The sequence below is a fragment of the Simochromis diagramma genome, unplaced genomic scaffold, assembly GCF_900408965.1.
Source record: "Simochromis diagramma unplaced genomic scaffold, fSimDia1.1 OVJJ01000606.1, whole genome shotgun sequence".
Lineage (NCBI taxonomy): Eukaryota > Metazoa > Chordata > Actinopteri > Cichliformes > Cichlidae > Simochromis > Simochromis diagramma.
Genome location: NW_024387233.1, coordinates 556,450 through 574,963, shown reverse-complemented (window position 1 = coordinate 574,963; position 18,514 = coordinate 556,450). Strand labels below are relative to the sequence as shown.

Sequence of the window (18,514 nt, the reverse complement as noted above, 5' to 3'; positions counted from 1 at the left end):
CCGTTCCAAATGTATGCAGGTGAAGCATCCTTGATGGGTGGAGCAGGAACACAGTGGACTTTTAACTGGAGCTGTACTTGTATGTTTCACAAGTATGCATGTTGAGAAACAGCCATGAAATGTTAGCAAGCAAGTTACAGCAGTTTTTAGCTAACCTGGTTGTTAGTTGGCAACCAGGTACCAGACCAGCCCCAAGGGGTTTGAATGAATTAGCTGTGCGTATCCCCTTTAGCTCACTAGTACTGTTTGCAGTTTAGCTGTGTTAGCAGTTTTTTTAAAGCCTGCACAAAGTCAGATTTTTCTCCCAACCACACTATTCGCCCATGAATTGACTCGCCTCTTATGTTAACTGTATTTTTCCTTGACAGTCTGCAATGCAAACAAATGACCTGAAACCCAAAGCAGCAGAGAGCTAGCGAAGCTCATCTTTCTTTCCCAATAACCCTGTCATTAGTTAAACCCTATCTGAAGCCACATATGCTTCAGAGCCTTGGTGGGTCTCTACTCTTCTCATGTTATCTGAAAGCACGGTTATGGTCCGTTCCATTTGAAGTTCAAAGACAGAATTTTTTGAATTCCTAGTCAGAGCAGGTCACCAGCCCCCACCTAACAATGAAGACAGTGGTAGAAAGCTTTATTTGTAAGTGGCTTAAAAAGCCAAATGTGGAGAACAGACCAGACCCTGTGCAGGAACGAGCAGAAGCTTTGATTTTAAGCACAAAAACCAAGCCTCACGCTGTTTAGCTAGTGAATTCTACCTTTCTAAAGAGCAAAGCAAATCCAGTTGTTTTGACTTTACCACTGGAACTCGCTTATCTTGGGATGACATCGTTCTAACATCGGGCTTCCCAGTTAAATGGAACGACGCATTAGTGTGTTGTGACCTCTGACCTTTTCCGCCTCTTGCTGTTTTCGTCTCTTCTCCACGGCCGCCACCTTGCGCTGCTGCTCCTTCCTCCTCTGCTCCTCCATCTTCCTCCCTCTCTCCTCTGCGCAGCGTTCCAGTTGCTGTTGAACGCGACGCTCTTTATCCTGCAGCTCCTCCGACAGCTCTGCGCACACACCGGGGTATTCGTTATTTACTTATTTAGAAACTCAACTTCTACTGTTTCCTCCACAACATTTTAAGGGAAATAATGCACTTCTTGATCCACTATACAGCACACTGCGTATCACAGGAAAGCCTCCAACAATCTGTGTGCGTTTGCCAGTGACAGATGAAGCAGACAGACCACACTCAGCTACACCAGCTGGACAATCGCTCATACCTCGAATTTTCTCTCCGTCGTTGCTTTGCTCTTTTGCTAAATGCAGCTGGGAGCCTGTAAAAGGAAAAATTAAGTGATTAGTTTGGCCGCCTGCAGGTTCTACATATGTTTGATATCGTTCATGTTTTATCATGCTGCTTTAGCTCCACCCCTACATGTAATCACATTCACTTTGTTTGGAATTTTAACCACACAAAAACACAATCTGAAAAGCAGTTAAGACAAACACGGGAATGACTCAAAAATAATACTAACGTTAGTTTGCACCTATCTATGTTTCAGTGTCTAACCGGACGCTGACTCTGGATGGCATTTCCTTAGACTTCCAATAAGATTATGAAGAATCATCAGTCATTTTTTGACCAGGATATGTCCTTCAACAAACACATATTAAATAAATAAGTGTACAGAAGCTTGTTGTCAAAATTTCAGGTTGCTATCTTAAAAATTTCACTCAGTAACTCTTATCTTCAGGTTATTTTCCCAAGTTGAGTCATCTTCTCAGAAGTTTTCGTTAGTAAGCAGAAATCCTGAAATAATAACCCAAAATTTTGACTTCTGAGGGGCAAAAGAACCTTTTTGTTTTATTCCAGGGACAGAAACAAGCTTCCACGAATATGACTGTGTCATTAACTTTTGTTTAATCTCTCTTGCAGGTTTTTGTTTTGCAAAGTCATTCACTTCCTGTGCTTGATTTTATCAGAACAGAGTTCTTCCTTCCTGCAGTCACCAAGTGCTGCTCATAGGGGATGCTGTGATTGTGCAGTTTGTTTTCAGCTCACTAAATAAAGCCCCTGGAGATGACTGTTGTTTTGAAGTGGCGCTCTATAAATAGAACTGTCACCTTCTTCTTTATTAAAATACTGGGAGTATGTAAAAGGCTATGATGAGATTACACATTTACCTGGAGGGCTCCTGTGATTGGATGGTGATCGAGAAGGAGATGCGTGCCTGTTGGCGAGCAGTGTTGGCGCAGGAGGAGGGACCAGCGCTGTGTTTCGGGAGAGAAGAGTCAGACATGATTCACACTTGGCCGAGAAGCAAAATAAAGCTAAAAATGTAAAGCCAGAGCGGCAAACGTGACCACTCTGTTTGTCAATATGGAAGAGCAGGGATTAAGAAAGCTATCAGTCACAGGGCGTCCAGATGCAATACATTTTCTGTCAGTCACTGCTTCGCCTCTGGGGGTCAGATGTCAGAGCAAGACCCCTGAGTGTAACCTCCGGCCTTCTTCCTGCTCCTTTTTCCCCTCTTAATCTGTCAAACTGACAGCCTGAAAGCAGCCAAAGGGCAACTATCCACCGCGCTCTGTGCATTCAATGGTTTTTTTTAAAAAAAACAAACAGTGGTCTTAACATACAGGCATTAGATATGCAAATACATGCAAACATGAGCCAAAAGTCCCCTCTCCCACACTCTGTCTCCAGTGTACATTACATCACATGCAGAAATCTGCTGTTTGTTTAAGAGGATGATCGAGGACTGTGGATGGTTAAAGAGCTGACAGGCCATAAAGAGGGATGGGTGGAATCAATATAATGGGTAGGATAGCAAACATAATCAGTTAGAATATTTATGCTGGCCTATCATAAAATATACTTCCCAAGACGTCATTTGATGTGTATCACTCACGTAGACCTCTATATATGAAATGCAACAACATATTTGTACAACGCAACATGCAAAACCATGCCTAAACATAAGAAACATTACACATGGAAAATTTATTTCCAGATGCACATATCTAAAGTAATTCTTCAGTATATGCGGATGTAACGCATGACTCTTTAAAGGTCTTTAAATGAAAATGCAGCGTGAATCAGTCCTATCCAGGTTAATGGTTGTGGGTTAATGTTTGTCCATGGGCGTTTCTGAGCGTAGGAAGATTACCCAGCCAATACTACACATTTAATATAAGATTCATAAATAGGAGCGTATATTTTTCTCACCTGTCATGTCAGCTGGACCTGGAGCCACCTGGGTCATCGAGTGTTTTCCAGTAGAGGGACGTGACAAGAGCCAGAAAGACGTTAAACCCGCGGTACCCCACACAGGAGAGCGCCGGTCCGACACAGTGACTCAGGAGAAGTCTAGGAGGATGCTAGGAGGATGGAGGCACAGGGAGGGGAGGGGAGCAAGAGTGGATTTCTATTCGATGCTATAAAACGTAATCTTCATGTCAGTCCTCGTATATACTTCTCTCAGATAAACCAGAACCGATACCGCCAATGTAGCCATATTTAAAGCTTCAAATACAAGGATAGCTTCAACGAAACGTCGAGACTACTTCATAAAATAAAAATAAAAACATTGGAATGAAAGAAAAAGATTAAACATTGCTCTTTGTGATACTATAAAAGTATCTAACGTGTAGTAAAAAAAATAATATTACATTTTCCAGCTTTTTGGTTTAAAACGGAAACACTAACCTGTGACCGCTTTACATTTGGCTAATTTACATATTAATGCGCCCACTCGCGCTGTTATGCGTCGCTTAGCAACCAGGTAGCGCCTGTCGCTTGCCCAGAACTATAAAAGCAGCTTGGCGGAAGAATAAATCAATGTAAAGCAGCTTTACAACATGTTTATGTCACTTACTTTCATTTTTGTAACTTTTCAGATTAAATCAGTTTGTCGTCACAAAAGGACACTCTCTTCCTCACGTGGCAGTAAAACTAGCTGAAATTGGCTCGTGACAGGCCGCACGTGCCGGCCCCAGCGATGCAGTTACGTCATAGATAATAGCAAACCGTGAGGATAGCTGCTGTAAATGTGGGTCAGTGCTACTGTTTTCAGATCAAAACACACACACGCTTACTGAGTCGCCTCAGATGGCAGCGCTATAAATAACAACAATGAGGTTTTTAAATAAATCACAAAGAAAAAATTAACGTGTGGACCACAGCCTCTCAGATACAGATGTTTTTGTGTGATAATTGCAGAAATCCAACGAACTAAACCAGCCGATGTCTTAAAAACGGTCAAAATCCGCTTCGGTGTGCATTCAAATTATATCATATTACATAAACCCAATAATGTGGTAAAATGGACCTTTATGAAAAACCTGCAGGACATAAGACACAAACACACAGAGTATAAATGCAGTATAAACAGATACCAAAGGTTCTGATCTGATTAGGTATTGTTTTTGCAAGCGCTGTGCCAGAAAAAGCCTGCATTACTGAGCTTCTTTCCTTGGTCTTTGTTCTCCCCAACGTAAACATTTAAGAGTAGAAATAATATGAAATAAGAACTTAAATAAGGGACAGAAGGACTGGTCAACTTTAAATAAAACCATTTGGAGACAAAGAGCAGGCACACTGTGAGCCTGAGGCTGAAGGATTCACCACAGCAGGTCGTCACTTCCTGCACAGCCTCTCCACACTGTAAGGACAAAAATACCAGCTTTTGTTCCCTGCAGCCCTGAATGTTCTCAGCTTAAAGTGCCCAAGAGCACAAGGTCAGTTTATCTGTCCTGCTGCCACCATCAGACCGGCACAGGAAGTGCGTTAGGCGCCCAAAAACCACGATGCCAGGTCAGTGGAGTTAAGATCTTTATTGGAAACCCAGCCTTCAAACATCATAGTACATTTTAATTTTTTATTAATTCAGTTACAACAGCAACAGGCCCCACGTCGGCTAGAGCAGTGGTTCCCAAACTGAGGTGCTGGGCCTCCTCGGGGACTGCGAGGAGGGGAAATAGATATAATATGCTGCAGATATAAATCACTGATTTTTCTAGAGGTTCTATGCGATGATAAATGGCTGTGCTGTGAGGTTTTACTGGTTTAACTGGTGGGGATGTCTGCAAGGGGAACGTTTGGGAACCGCTGGTCTAGCGACCGGAATTGCGAGCAGCAAAGAGTTCAAAGAGAGGACAAAGAAACAACAACAGAAAGACAAATGAGGGAAGTAAACAGAGAAATACATCTGAGTCTTCTTTTGATTTTAGGGGAGCAGGATTGCCTTCATTCAGCCTGGGTGTAAACTAAAAATACGAGCTTATGTGAGCAGGCAGGGCGTAAAGGAAAGGGAGCAAAAAGCCACCGTGGAGGTCAACGCATTCTTTCTGCCATCAACAAACAACGATAAACGATCAAGGAGGAAAAACACAAACTAGTTAATGTTTTTATTGGCGAATCCAGAGATTCTGTACTCGTTTGTAAATTCCACAGTGTGAAATGAATATAAATACATTTTTAAAAGATGACATGCACTAGGTGTGGGATATTTTGCAGTCATGAGACAATGAGTGTGTTTTCTGCGCAGCTGTGTGTAAAATTAAGGAGGAAACAAAAAATCAAAACTGAGATGGCAGATTTGCCTTTTTCTGTTGCAGCTGGAAGCGAAGGGTAAAAATCTAGAAATGCTCCAGATGTTCACCTTACACGTATGATGCAGTCGATCAGCTCAGATTCTCCACAAAGGTGGGGAAAGCAAACTGTCGGCGTCATCATCATCTTCAAAATCATCATCCTCAGTGGTCTCCGTCTGATAACTGAGACAGTCTCTAAAGCAGCGTCTTGTCTAATAAATCAAAGTACTGATGGTGATCTCCCCCCGTGTGAAATGCACTTAAAGTTCTCCAAACAACAAAGATGTCTACTGATGATAAACAAGCTGGATTAAACATACTGTATATTAATAAACTGTATTGGACTGGCATAGGCTGATCTTAATAAAAATAATTATTTTCGGTGCGCTGTGTTCGGCTCGAAAGATCCCAATCGGAGCATCTCTAACAAAATCCCACCTTCTCCCTCCAGTGGCAGGATTTTAGATCTGCAAAGAGGAAGAGGAAACATTATTTGAGTTTGTTCTGCACAATCTGATCCCAGCGTGCACGCAGTTTAGTTATCCACCATATTTGGACCAAACAAACTACTTCTACAGTTTATATCATGTTGGGGGTTAAAGTCCAACCAAAGATGGTGAGGATCATCAAATATCTGTAAAATCTCTCAAATGCATTAATCTAAAACACATGTGAAAAAAGCCAATATAAGGCTGTTAGAAGGTGCGAGACTCCAAAGTCACTTAAAAACAAGTTTACGCCCAGGCTCGCTCAGCTAAACTGTCTCGTCAGAACCATCCTCACATCTCCTCTTTTTTTTTTTATTGTTTTAAATCAGAAATGAACTTAAATACGACCAATTATGATTTATAAGCTTTTTGTCTATAAAATGCAATAAAATGTGACCACCACAACTTTTTTGATGACACAAGCTCCAAGACCAAACTTGTTTAAGAGCAAGCAAAGCTCCACTGTGTCTCAGAAAATAAGGTCACTGATGGAGATTTAGAACTAAAAGAAGAAAGTAAAATTATGCTGCTAGTTCTTTATGTTTAATTCAAGGTGTTGTACTGGCTTCAAGACTACTTTTGGGATTATAATCCACTCCTGTGAAGAATTAAATTCAGGTACTTAGAATATATAAAAAAAAATATTGTTCAATTACACCAACTTACATCATCAATGTCCTCATCGTCATCTGCAATGTCATCGAACTGAATCTCATCGTCGTCTCCAGGTCCAAATGTGTCTGTCTCGTTGATTTTGGCTGCAGATGAAACAGAAAATGCATCAGAAACATCTCACGAGTACTCACGCCGACCTCAGAGTGAATCTAATCACGCCACAGGGTCGGACTGTGTAGTTATAGATGCTCTGAATGATCACCATCACCATCAGGGAGCAGTTTGGAAATGAGACTGTCACCACTTCTCCACCTTGCACGTGATTTATTAGTGGAGAAACCTTGAACTTTTATTTTGAAAGTTCATGCATGGCTAACCGGGTAGCCCTAACGCTTCCTCTATTGTTTTCCTGCAGTTGGTCGGGTCATCACCACGGTGCTGCTACTTTGCTCAGTCCCAAAATTCAGTATGTTTGTGATGTGCAATGAGGCCCTCTGCTGATCAAAACCTGCAACTATTTTCCACCTTGGATTTGCAAGAAAACAGAATCCTACTTCACCTACAGGTCTGACACAATAATGTTTGTGGAAGTTCATGGAAGTAAAACAGACACCAGACAACCAGCTGCAGTAACATTAACACAGCAAGTTTTTAAAAAACCGCCTCGTTAATGTGACACGTGCAGCGTAACTCACCGTGCTCTGGCAGCTCTCCGTACGCTTTCAAACTGCGAGCCTCGTCTGCGTTGTACTTAAGGATGACGTCAGCTTTGTTGTCCTGGAACAGAAGTTGGGGTTGAAGTTTGTGTTACTGATCACAGTAACTTGAGAATTTTTAACTAAGCCCCCCTACAGAGCCCCGTAGGTAGGACTCTCCATGTAAACACAACTGTGAGCAGTTTTCTGTTATTTGTGGCCATCACAAACATCAACATCAACATCTCTACTGATAAAACACAAATAAGTTTAGGAAAAGTAATTCAGGCTGTTAAAGCTTCACGGTGGCCTCTCAGTGACTGACAACAGTATTAGTGGTCTGATCTGAAGCCTGTGTGAGCGACCAACACACCTGATAATCCCTCAGCCCGACCAGGATGATGTCCGACGTGTTAATCCAGACCTGGAGGAAAACAAAACAAAGCAGGGATGAGTGGCACAGGGTCACGCTGCACTTTGTGACCCGCACACACGCTGACGGCGGCTGCCTGAGAAAATGCTGACGCGGCGTCACACCACAGAGTTTCCTCTGTGTGTGATGGTGGGAGAAGGCGACAGAAGGTGCTCGGGTCATTCCTACCTTTTTCCGGAGTTTTCCTCTGATGTGGCAAAGCCGCTTGGTTCCATCGAAGCACATCGCCTCCAGACGTCCGTTCCCCAACATTTTAATCACCTGAGCGTATTCTGAGACACAAGAGAGCAAAGGAAGCTTAAATCAACCCGTGATATACTCGCCTGTAATAAAGGGCTCGTACACTGTTCAGAATAGGAGGAATAAACCATTATGAATCTATTTCAGCTGCCTTGGTGCAAATGAAAGTGACAGATGCACTGGATGAGACAACAACAAGACAACCCCCACAAAGGGAATAGCAGGTGGTGCCCAGACTGCTCGCTCTTCCTCTCTTCTGACTGATTTTTCTCTAGTTTTGCTTTTTGTTAGTGTCCCGGTTACTGATGGCTGCCCGTGCAGTCCAGATCCTTCAGGATCTCCATGCCTGCGGTTACAGGAAAGTTTGCAGAGTCTCCCAGCAGAGTGCCAAGATTCAGAGTGGACACCAGCAGGAGGAGAGCTAGACAAAGCTGTAGATAACAGCAGCCGAGCAGCAGGAACAGTATGTGCTGCTTTGCAGGTCACTCGTGTGCATGTTTCTGAACAAACTGTTCACACTGAGCACATGTTACAGACGTGAGAGTCTGAAGCCTGAAACACACTCCAGAATGACTGCAATCCTATCCTGGTGCTTTGGGTTCTTCCTGGTACAGAACAGTTCTTGAATGATGAAGGCAGAACTGACCCACACCTTCATCAGAACCTCTGACGTGTTCTGTACCCATGCTTCCAAATAGCACCAGACTGTCCAGGAGGTCCCTGATTCTCTGATCCAGGTCTGGTAGGATCAGTGACACATGCACCGAGGCTGTAGGGAGTGGATCCAGCCATAAATATTTGTGAATGGCATAATGACAAAGAGATGGATCATCCAGTGATTGCAATGTTTAACTTTAAATTTTAATTTGTTTTTAAACCTGCTCCTCAGAAGGTTGTTACATCCGGATTTGAGCAGTGAATTTTTGAGCAGCTCCAGCTGGATCCTGACACTTCTAAGCTGAAGATCCAGTAAAGCCAGTAAACCAGTAAACCCCTCAGTCATCCAGCGCTCTAAACATCACTGCTCTTAAATCCTTTCCTTCTAATAAAAGGGAGTTTTTCCTTCCCACTGTCACCAAATGTTTGTTTATAGTAGGTCATGTAAAAGTTGGGGTTTCTTTCTAATGCTGTGGGGTCTTTACCTTAAAGCGCCTTGAGGCAACTGTTGGCTGGGGAGCTGGTGTGTTTTGACTGTCTGCTCATCAACTACAGCTGATATTTTAAATCCTCACAGCTTAACGAGACATTTTTAAGCAAATATTTGATTTAAGCAAATATTTGATTTACCATCAAATAATTGTCACATATGCAAGCACAGGACTGAAAACTTCAAGCATTTTTTTGTTTGGATAAAACTGATTAGATTAGACTGAAAGATTACATTTCAATCTTAGAGATTTAAGTAGTTCTAACATGAATGATGAGCTATGACACTCGTTTACAGTTCTTAAAACTGTGCCCAACTTACAATCGGGATTTTTTTTCCTCCTTAAATTTATTTTTGTCTTTTTGTATTCATCCTGTTACTTTCTAAACGTTTAGATGATATTCAGGTTTCGCCAAAGCATTTAAATATTTTTATATCATGTCTTCATTTTGATTTCAAGTTATTGAGATCATTTTTTTATTTGCAGATGCTAAAAAAAAAAAAAAAAAAGAAAAAGGAAAAAGAGACATAATATAGTGAAACATAGCTCTTAGTAACTGTGTTTTACAGCTGATACAGTAAACTAACACTAGAACAAACTTTTATTATTACTATTTAAATAACTTTTCTTCTTCATACACTGACCACTATACTTTTAGTATTTGATGTGTTTATTTTAGGGAGGCACTTTTTATTCTGTTTTATTGAATTTAACGAGCTCACTCTACAGACCCAACTTATCCAATAATATGCAGCTTTTTAAACAGCACTTTGTTTCATTCATTTAAAAGGTTTAATTTTTTTTTTTTTACATTTATTACATTTTATTTTGTATTTTACTCATCACTCTCCTTTGTGTAACTCAATTTTATTTTCCCATAATAAGAAGAAACACTGTATTTTAACTGAGACATACTTTAAAACCTTAATAGTTCACTCTTCATCCCACTCACATCAAACACACTAAATTACTGTTTGTTAAGGACATGCAGTGACACTTAATCCTAGACCTTATGTCTATGAATAAGTTTATACTTCGTCCTACTCCTTTTTGAACACGTAAATTCAGTGCTATAATGTTGTCAGTGTTTTGTTTACCTGACAATTTTCTGTAAGGCGCTCCTTTCTGTGAACAGCATTATATTGTGCAAGAAATACTTGCATACTTGCTTAGCTCGGAGGTGAAGGCAACTCTTCTAACCCACAAACAGAATAAACTGAACCCACACTTACCCTGTCCATCCTCCTTGAACACCAGCTCCCTCTTCTCAGACTCATTTTCGTTCTTTCCACGTCGCCGATTTTTACCTCCTTTACCTGTAAACAGAAACAAGCAGAAATACATTAGTGGTTTGTGTCAATTTCACTGTTTTGTTTTTTTAAACGTACATATAAATAATTTTGGCGCCATAAACAATCAACCAACAATTAAATGGAAAAACACCAATACTAAGATTTCATCAGGTTGGCTTGAGTGGAGTTAAATTTAATCAAGCTTAAGGCAGCTTTTTGTTTAGCAACGGAACAAAAATGACTAGAAACACCAGAAACTTCTGCTAAACAAGACAACACTGACACCTTGTTTTAAGTACGTGTGAATGGTTCAATTTCAGTTATCCAAACTGGCGTTTTATCGTGGTAAACAGCAGAGATGGCATTAATTTCAACGCCTGTGTGAGCTTCTCTCTGAAAGGGGAACCGGACAGAAAGAGGAGCTAACCTTTATGTTAAGGGTCGTAACATCGTCCAAACGCTACAATACCATCTGGAGAATAGTTTAGAACCCAGTATAAAGACACTCTGGTGTTTTAAAGGGCTGAATATTGGTGGAAATTGGAGGCGGATATTACGGGCCGGCCCGGGTGGGGTAGGTGGGGTAACTAGGTAGAAGCTAGCTGGTTAGCTGTAATAGTTAGCAGCGGACTACACCAGTAATCAGGTTAGCTCAATCGTTAACGGAGAAGGAGAACTTTATTAGATTTCTCCTAAATTCACAGTTACCCCGCATAGAACCAAACAGAGCGGGTAAACATCACGTATACCACGCTAACGGTCGTGTAAACGAGGCTCCGCGGGGCTAACTAGCAGCAGCCGGTCGGTGTCACGTTTTAGCTGCGTGTGTCCGCGGCGGGCTCCGACACAATCAACTGAAACTCGTCGCTAACGAATGGCTTCCCGCTAACCTTACCTTTATTTTTGGGCATATTCTTTCACGCCTCGGTCACGGTAGTTCCGCTCGGTAGAAATGACCAGCTGTTAAACAATAACTGTTCACGAGAAGTGAGCGAATGCAGAGAAAGCACAGATCTGACGAGATGCTAGCTACTCAGCGTCGAATCACTCATCAGAAGTGCGCATGCGCAGACCAGGATATTCAAAACCTCAGTACTTTATTGGAACAGGGCATTGTTACAGAGACAAAACGCTTCTTTCAGTAAAGAAGCAACAGTGACGAAATTCACCTCTAATAAATGTAAAAGTACCGTAGTAGTAGTAATTCTTATTGCTTATGTTCAATTTTTACATTATTATCATACAGTTAAAAACATTTTTATTGTGGCTGTTTTATTTTCTTCAGCTATTAATGTATTGATTTATATTCACATTCTTACGTTTTATTTTATTTTATAAAAACATTATTTCAATATTTTTCTTACATGTACCTTAACCTGTGGAGCTTCTTCACGGATTAGATTATGATTTTTTTTAATGATATTTTATTAAATTTTATTGTATTTTATTTCCAATCTTCTTTTAGTTTTTTATTGATTTTTTTTATGTTGAGGGCTATTCTGTTGTTTCCTTTACTCATTTTTAATCCATTTTAATGCAATTTTTATTTTTAAATTTACCCCGAGCTCCTTACTAAATTACAAATGTTTATTTTTTTTTTCATATTTATTATTATTATGACATTTTAACTTGTTAAGCTCATTTTATGTGACTTTATTTATTAGTTTACACGTAACTGAGTCCCTTCTAGGGTAACTTGTATCTTATCGTACAATATCGTTCTGTTGTACAGTATTTTACTGAACTGTTTTTCGCTGACTGCTGGTACTTTTAAAGTACATCCAGGGCTCCAGGGGGCGCTCTGTCATGTGTTTTCAGCTCGTTAGTTTGTCCTGAAAGAAAACACACGTCTTTTTGTGTGTTTTCTTTTTGTGGCTCAGCTAGCTTTCTGCAGGAAATCTGACCATCTGCATCGATTAAAGGTGAACGATTAGCTGTATCTGAACATTTGTGCATGCAGTTCAACTCTTTTCCTTTAATCTTAAAGACCCAACTAGTTCATAGTGGAGAAATCTGAACCTCAGAGCTGCCTCTATCTACTGATTAGCTGTTCGTTGCTAAGCTAATGGTTGTGATGGCTGACTTCGGCAGCAGGGTCGTGCTGAATGTTGACTCTATTCTTGCTGTTATTTAAAAGAATAAACAGAAAAGACTTGAGCAGAAAAATAGGTCGTGGCGGATTATTTATTAGAGAAAAAATGTTTCGTTAAAATGTGAAGTATCGCTGCTCACGTCTCACTTCTACTTAAAACAGAACATTTTGAATGGAAGTCTTGTTATAACAGGAATGATCAAAATAAACATTTAAACGTGCACTTATAAAAAAGGAATACAAAATTATAATGAAAAATTATAATAGTAGCTAATATAATCTACATGTATGTGAAAATTAAAATATTATAATAGAAAAAATGGTCTTAATGGCAATTGCATGAATTATGGGCAAGAGCTGTGCAGTTACATAAATAAACAGTAAAATACTTACTGTAATCACAAATGATTATTTGACATAATAAACACAATTACAGATTTTGTAAATAATACAAGTAGTTATTGTACATGTATATAATAACATAATAATTGTATTATGAACAATAATTCTCTTGTTTATTGTCTATTTATATGTTAATGCGTACCTGCATCAATGAATGAGTAGCATACAAGCATGTACAGATAAAAACTACGAACAAATACCTGGACATGTAATATTAATATTCATTAATCATTAATTAATAATATGTTTCCTGCTGAGTGGAACTGCTTTTACTCAAATTCACCTCCATCACCGTGCAGACCTACATCTTTCAGCTGCTCCATCCCACCCTATCCCTTTGTGTCACCAACTGCCTGCATGTCCTCCTCCACTACATCCATGATTCTTCTCTGAGGTCTTCCTCTCTTCCTCCTCCCTTGCAGCTCCATCTTCAACATCCTTTCTCCTCCTTTGCACATGTCCAAACCACCTCAGGCTCGTGTCTCTAACTTCTTCTCCTTCTGATCTTTTTATTTCTAAGTCTTTCCATCCTGGTCACTCCAAACAAAAATAAAACTTTGGATAATATTTAGTATTTATGAATAAATGTTAAGTGTTTTTCACACGTAGACTTTGGTGGGCTGCCCAGAGGGATGAAGAAAGTTTACCTATAAACCCCGAGTCAGAGATGAGGGGTGTCACAAGGGCAGTTATCGACTTTCTCTGCTAAACCAGACTTTGTCCTTGAGGCTCTGAGTGCGCTCTCATATAAAGGGGCCTTTCACACATTATAGGAGTGTTCTTCCACACAAGATGATCTGTTATGAGTCCAGCATGTTCCAAGCTAGCACACCACTCAGGTGTGTTTTGAGATTTATTTTTATTGTTTTATCAATTTCAGACAGCATCTCAGTCAGTTCACTATCACATATTCCCATATGCTCTTATTTTGAAAGTTGATTCACTATTGACAAACTTGCATCGGCCCTTCCTGTCTCCCGTTTTTCCAACAATAGGCTGATCAGAGTGCTTTTGCTGTGACTGCCAGACTCTGATCCTGTGGTCAGACTGACTTTGACTTCACCGTCTTGGGTGATGTTAGTCCTTGTTCTGCTCTTTGAGATGGAGCTGCTCTCTAACCAGGATGTGATGCAGGTGGAGGATTGTTTCATGAGCTGCCACGCCGAGCAGAACGAGGACGCCAGTCACAAACCAATATTTACTGTCAGGAAATACTGTGTATATGGTATTGATTTATTGATATATCTAAGAAAGACTTTTTATGCCTTCATTCTGTAGTATTTTATCTGTTTGCTGCGTATGTAATACATTTTTCTCCTTTCAGACGGCTTCCAAGCAGTCGACCGTTCAAAGCGGAGGTGCAGGAAAAGCATCATCATCCTCGGTCATGGCCGGAAACAAAAACTGGGATGGCGCCGGCGGGATGGACCAGATAACAGTCGTGAGAATAGACGACACTCACATCGCTGAAGAGGAGTCGCACGTCGACGGGAAGGTGTTCTACGAGGTGGAGTGCTCGCTGCCTGCGGAGGACGAGGTCGTGGGAGAGGATGACGATGACGGCGTCTACGTCATCGAGTATTCAAACCCTGAAGAGGAGGGGGAGAGTTACCAGTTCACGATGTCCGTAGATCGGTCGCTCCCAGCGAAAGAGCCGATTGTTAAAACTCCGGTGGTCAGCGAGAACCCCGGAGCTCTGCTGCCGTCCAGACCGGCGAGGTTGCGACCTCAGGTGAGCCAGAAGAGGAGGTTGGTAACCGAGGAAGAGGAGATCAAAAGCGAAGAGTTCACGGTGAGCAATAAGAGCGTGCTGGCGCTGGGAGAGGATTACAGCGACGTGATGGAGATGAACTCGGGCTCAGGTAAGAAACTGGTGTGCACGATGTGCCCGCCGCCCGGCAAGCTTTTCAAGAGGGCGTCTGGGCTGGCGGTGCATTTAAAGCAGATGCACCACATGGAGGGGAAGAAGACGTTCTTCTGCAACTCCTGCCAGCAGTCGCTCCGCACTCAGATCGAGCTGGACGCGCACACGAGGCGCCACGCCAACCAGGACGCCGTGTTCGTCTGCCGCCTCTGCGCAGCCGAGGAGGAAGCCGGCACGGAGGAGAAGAAGGGGTTCAAAGGGTCCAGGTGGGGCCTGAAGAAGCACCTGGAGAAGGAGCATCCAGGTGTTATCCCGCGCTGTGACATCTGCAACAAAGGCTTCAAGACGCTCGTGTCGTACCTCGCCGACCAGTTCCGGCACGTCGGGGTGTCGCCGTACTACTGCGCCAAGTGTCAGATCTACGAAATGACTGAGCGCGGTCTGAGCGTGCACATCAGAAACCACAACAAGAAGAAGATGACCGAGCAGAAGGCTAATGAAAGCCGCCTGCAGACTTTTGAAGTCTCCGCCGGTGCTGATAACTCGGCGACAGACGACTCCGACTTCTGACGCTCCAGACTCACCGTTTAGCTTCGTGTTCGAGTGAAGCGGCTCACAGACGTCAGGGTCAAATCCCACATTTTATGCATCTGAGCTGAAGTTTGGGCAGAAAAACTTTTCCCCTAACAGTTAGAAAACCTTTTTTGTGTGTGTGCAGTTAATGACCAAACATGTTACTGTTTAAGTAGAAGTGTCTAAGAATTATTTGAATTCCCTTCCTTTATTTTCAATTAGGGATAATCGTAGTTGATGAAACGGGACAAAAAACTTGTCTCAAAGAAAAACGTCCAGGAAACGGTTAGAATCAGCACAGGCGTCCATATAACTACCGTGTGTTTATTTAAAATACATTTTACACATTTAATCACAGCCTTCAGTAACCATCTTTTTTAAATGTTGCTGATATCTGTGGCGCACACACACAGTCAGATTAGTCTTCTTACTTTGCAGGTTAACCCGTAATGATCACAGCTGTGATTCCATCAGAAGTGACTTCCAGGGTCGCCTTAAGTCTGTTTTTAAAAGAAAGTTAAGCAGCACAGAGCAGGCGATTAGGTCAGGAAGTCAGAGACAGCAACAGCATAAAGAATTTGATACATTTTCAAAATAAAAGATCCTTTGAAGACTAAACGCTTGTTTCTGAAACACTCCCGCTGTGAAAGGTGGATCAAAACTTCACCAAAGAGAAGCAGCCGCTGTGTTTCAGGGTTAAGTTTACGCGCTCAAGCGCTCATTTTCTCAAACAAGGTGCTTCCCTGCACGAATAGCAGGACTGTGCTTATGATGGCCCCCTACAACCAGCAGGTAACTACTACTGTACATCAATAAAATGAATATATCTAAACTGGGACGTGTTTCAGACTGGGTTAAAAGTCAGCTAGAAAAAAGGGCCAACGGTCCAACTTTGAAGTTTGAGACATCAGAGCAGGTTACAGCCAATCTGGTGCAGTTTTCTAAAAATCGCACTCTTGGACTAAAACTGAATTTTCCAAACATAAATGCAGTCGCTTGAAGGAGGCGTTATTACAGAAACCTTCCAGGTGTAACTCCCATTTTATGAAGTGTTACAGAAAAATATAGCCGACACAAACAGACCCAAGCTTTCAGTCACATCACATGATCTTTTTTTACAGGTGCTAAAATAAAAGGATCAAACGCTCTGGACCAGCAAACAAAGGAAACATCCCAAACACTAAGACATTTAAGCTGTTTGTGGAGTGAAAATGCCAAAAGTTTGAACCTTTCACTTCACTCGGTGTGCGTTATTTTTATATATTACTGGTCAGCTGACCTCAAGAAGTTACGACAGAAGACACATTCAAAGCTGTTCATTTGCCTTTTTCGTTGAGTATGTGTTATACCTTTTGTGAAGGAGCTTTCCAAGGCGGAAAAAGCTACAAATATTTAAAAAGACCCAAAAAACTTTAAAATACACATAACTTTGTGTAACAGGAATACAGATAATTAGCATTAATGGTCCCTGTATACTCAATCTAGGACTCTTTTAGTGGACTCTGGCCACACATTGGAAACCAATGAAATGTTACAGTCTTAACTGTGTTTGTGAAGTTTGTACTGAAATATGCATCAACACTAAATCAAGCATAAAACTCTTTTCGAGGCTAAAATGTGGCTTTTAAAGAGCCGGCCGTGTGTAATTAAATTGCCACAGAGCTCACTCGTTGCAGGAGCCGAAACCTTTCAAATGTTATTTTAAACTCATCCTGTCATAACTGTACGTTTTATGTTACAGGAGGTGAAAATCATTCGAATATGAACTGAGTTTGCTGCATAACACTGAAAAGAGATGCAAAGAGCTGTGTTATGAAGCGTTTTAGTTTTTCTTCTTTTTAATTGAAATGCAGTGAAATCGCAGGTTTGCTGTGTTAATTTTTTTGCTTTTTTTGTTCTTTGCTGTGGTGATTTCACTTTTTTCCTGCAACATTGCATTAAAGGGAAATGCCACTGATTCTTAGCGCTGCTGTTTTCTGTTCACATTTTTACTCTGTAAAGTGAGTGTGGATGAGTTTTTATACTGAAGGGGGTTTACAAGGTGCTTCATGTGTCACAGTTTTTTATTTTGCAAGTTTTTAAAAACATTTCTTTAATAAAAAAAATTAATTGAGAGCAACAAGCAGACAAAAAGCCAACAAACGACAAATCTCATCTCAGTTGAGATAAGCTAAATATTGCATCTTTTCACAATAAAACGCTCCTGAGGTTCACGTTCTGTGAAATTATTTTTTATTCAAATGACAGGTGTAGTGTAAACATACATTTATGCTTTGCACTTAAATGCTGTAAAAACTACAAAGATAAATATAAAGTAGACATTTGGCTGCATTCACATAAAAAAGGTTGTTTCCCATTTTAAAAACGGCTTTTTTTTAACAGCCTGTTTACGGAGGCCTCGTGTGACGCCTGGAGCTCGACCGGCTCATTCCTCCATCACCTCAGCAAACAGGACTAGCTGCCTCTGCTACTGGTCAAGCATCTTCTGATGCAAGCTGTGTTTCTAACTTTAGTCTGTAGCACCATGTTGGTGAAAGATGACAGGAGATGAGCTGTTGGCATCCCCACAGCAGGTGAAGCCAAAGTGGGCAGCTTTTGAAAAAAAATTTTCTTCTTTCGGTTAGATGTTAATCAGGTAGAGCTCATAATATTTTCCTCCATCCAGCAGCTGCTCGTGACTGTTTGTGCACATTTTTACAGCAATAATAATGCATGTTATCAAAAATGGCTTTAAATCTAATGAAAACAGATTTATCTTGCAGCCAAACTCAACTACAGCAACCAGATGTTCTTTCTTTACTGATGTTGGGTTTTTTAAACGTCCATGCACATTTTTCTGCTGTTTTCTATGTGTAGTCCCATTGGAGCACTATTAATCTGAAATTGATAGTCTAGAAAAATGTATTTGTGGATGAGGGTTATTGAGTCTGGGCTGTCTCGTGTATTTTAACATTTTTGTATTGAAGGCACAAACGAGCATCAAGAAACAAAGAGACACAAAACTGGTTGTCAGAGGTAATACAATAAAACACAGTCAGTAGGTGACTATGTGGTAACGGTTATTTAACATCAGTGAAAGACAAAACAAC

General features: G+C 41.0%; 3 protein-coding genes across 8 annotated transcripts in view; 1 reads left to right on the top strand and 2 right to left on the bottom strand.

Moving 5' to 3' along the window:
- Window positions 1-4,692, bottom strand: part of LOC120746924 (ensconsin-like) — a 32,856-nt gene extending 28,164 nt beyond the window's left edge. For all 5 annotated transcript variants that reach the window (XM_040052471.1, XM_040052472.1, XM_040052473.1 and 2 more), the window contains exons 1-4: window positions 3,218-4,692; window positions 2,173-2,259; window positions 1,269-1,322; window positions 892-1,052 (exon numbers count right to left, since the gene is read on the bottom strand). In XM_040052471.1, coding sequence (XP_039908405.1) covers window positions 892-1,052; window positions 1,269-1,322; window positions 2,173-2,259; window positions 3,218-3,254 — 339 coding nt within the window. In that variant the 5' untranslated portion in view covers window positions 3,255-4,692. The remainder of the gene's footprint in view (window positions 1-891; window positions 1,053-1,268; window positions 1,323-2,172; window positions 2,260-3,217) is intronic.
- Window positions 4,693-4,809: 117 nt separating this feature from the next.
- eif1axb (eukaryotic translation initiation factor 1A X-linked b) lies at window positions 4,810-11,559 on the bottom strand. Its single transcript, XM_040052544.1, has 7 exons — window positions 11,390-11,559; window positions 10,435-10,518; window positions 7,983-8,086; window positions 7,755-7,805; window positions 7,382-7,463; window positions 6,738-6,829; window positions 4,810-6,050 (listed from the first exon to the last, which is right to left on the bottom strand). Exons 1-7 carry the CDS (start codon window positions 11,403-11,405, stop codon window positions 6,045-6,047), a joined length of 435 nt encoding a protein of 144 aa, XP_039908478.1. The 5' UTR covers window positions 11,406-11,559; the 3' UTR covers window positions 4,810-6,044.
- A 742-nt stretch (window positions 11,560-12,301) lies between these two features.
- LOC120746944 (zinc finger protein 615-like) lies at window positions 12,302-17,382 on the top strand. Of its 2 annotated transcripts, XM_040052530.1 has the most exons (3): window positions 12,305-12,416; window positions 13,984-14,213; window positions 14,313-17,382. In XM_040052530.1, the coding sequence occupies exons 2-3, from the start codon at window positions 14,211-14,213 to the stop codon at window positions 15,420-15,422; spliced, it is 1,113 nt and encodes a 370-aa protein (XP_039908464.1). In that variant the 5' UTR covers window positions 12,305-12,416; window positions 13,984-14,210; the 3' UTR covers window positions 15,423-17,382. The 2 variants fall into 2 exon arrangements, with proteins under 2 accessions (XP_039908465.1, XP_039908464.1); XM_040052531.1 differs by lacking the exon at window positions 13,984-14,213 and having other exon boundaries at window positions 12,302-12,416.
- The last annotated feature ends 1,132 nt before the right edge of the window (window positions 17,383-18,514 follow it).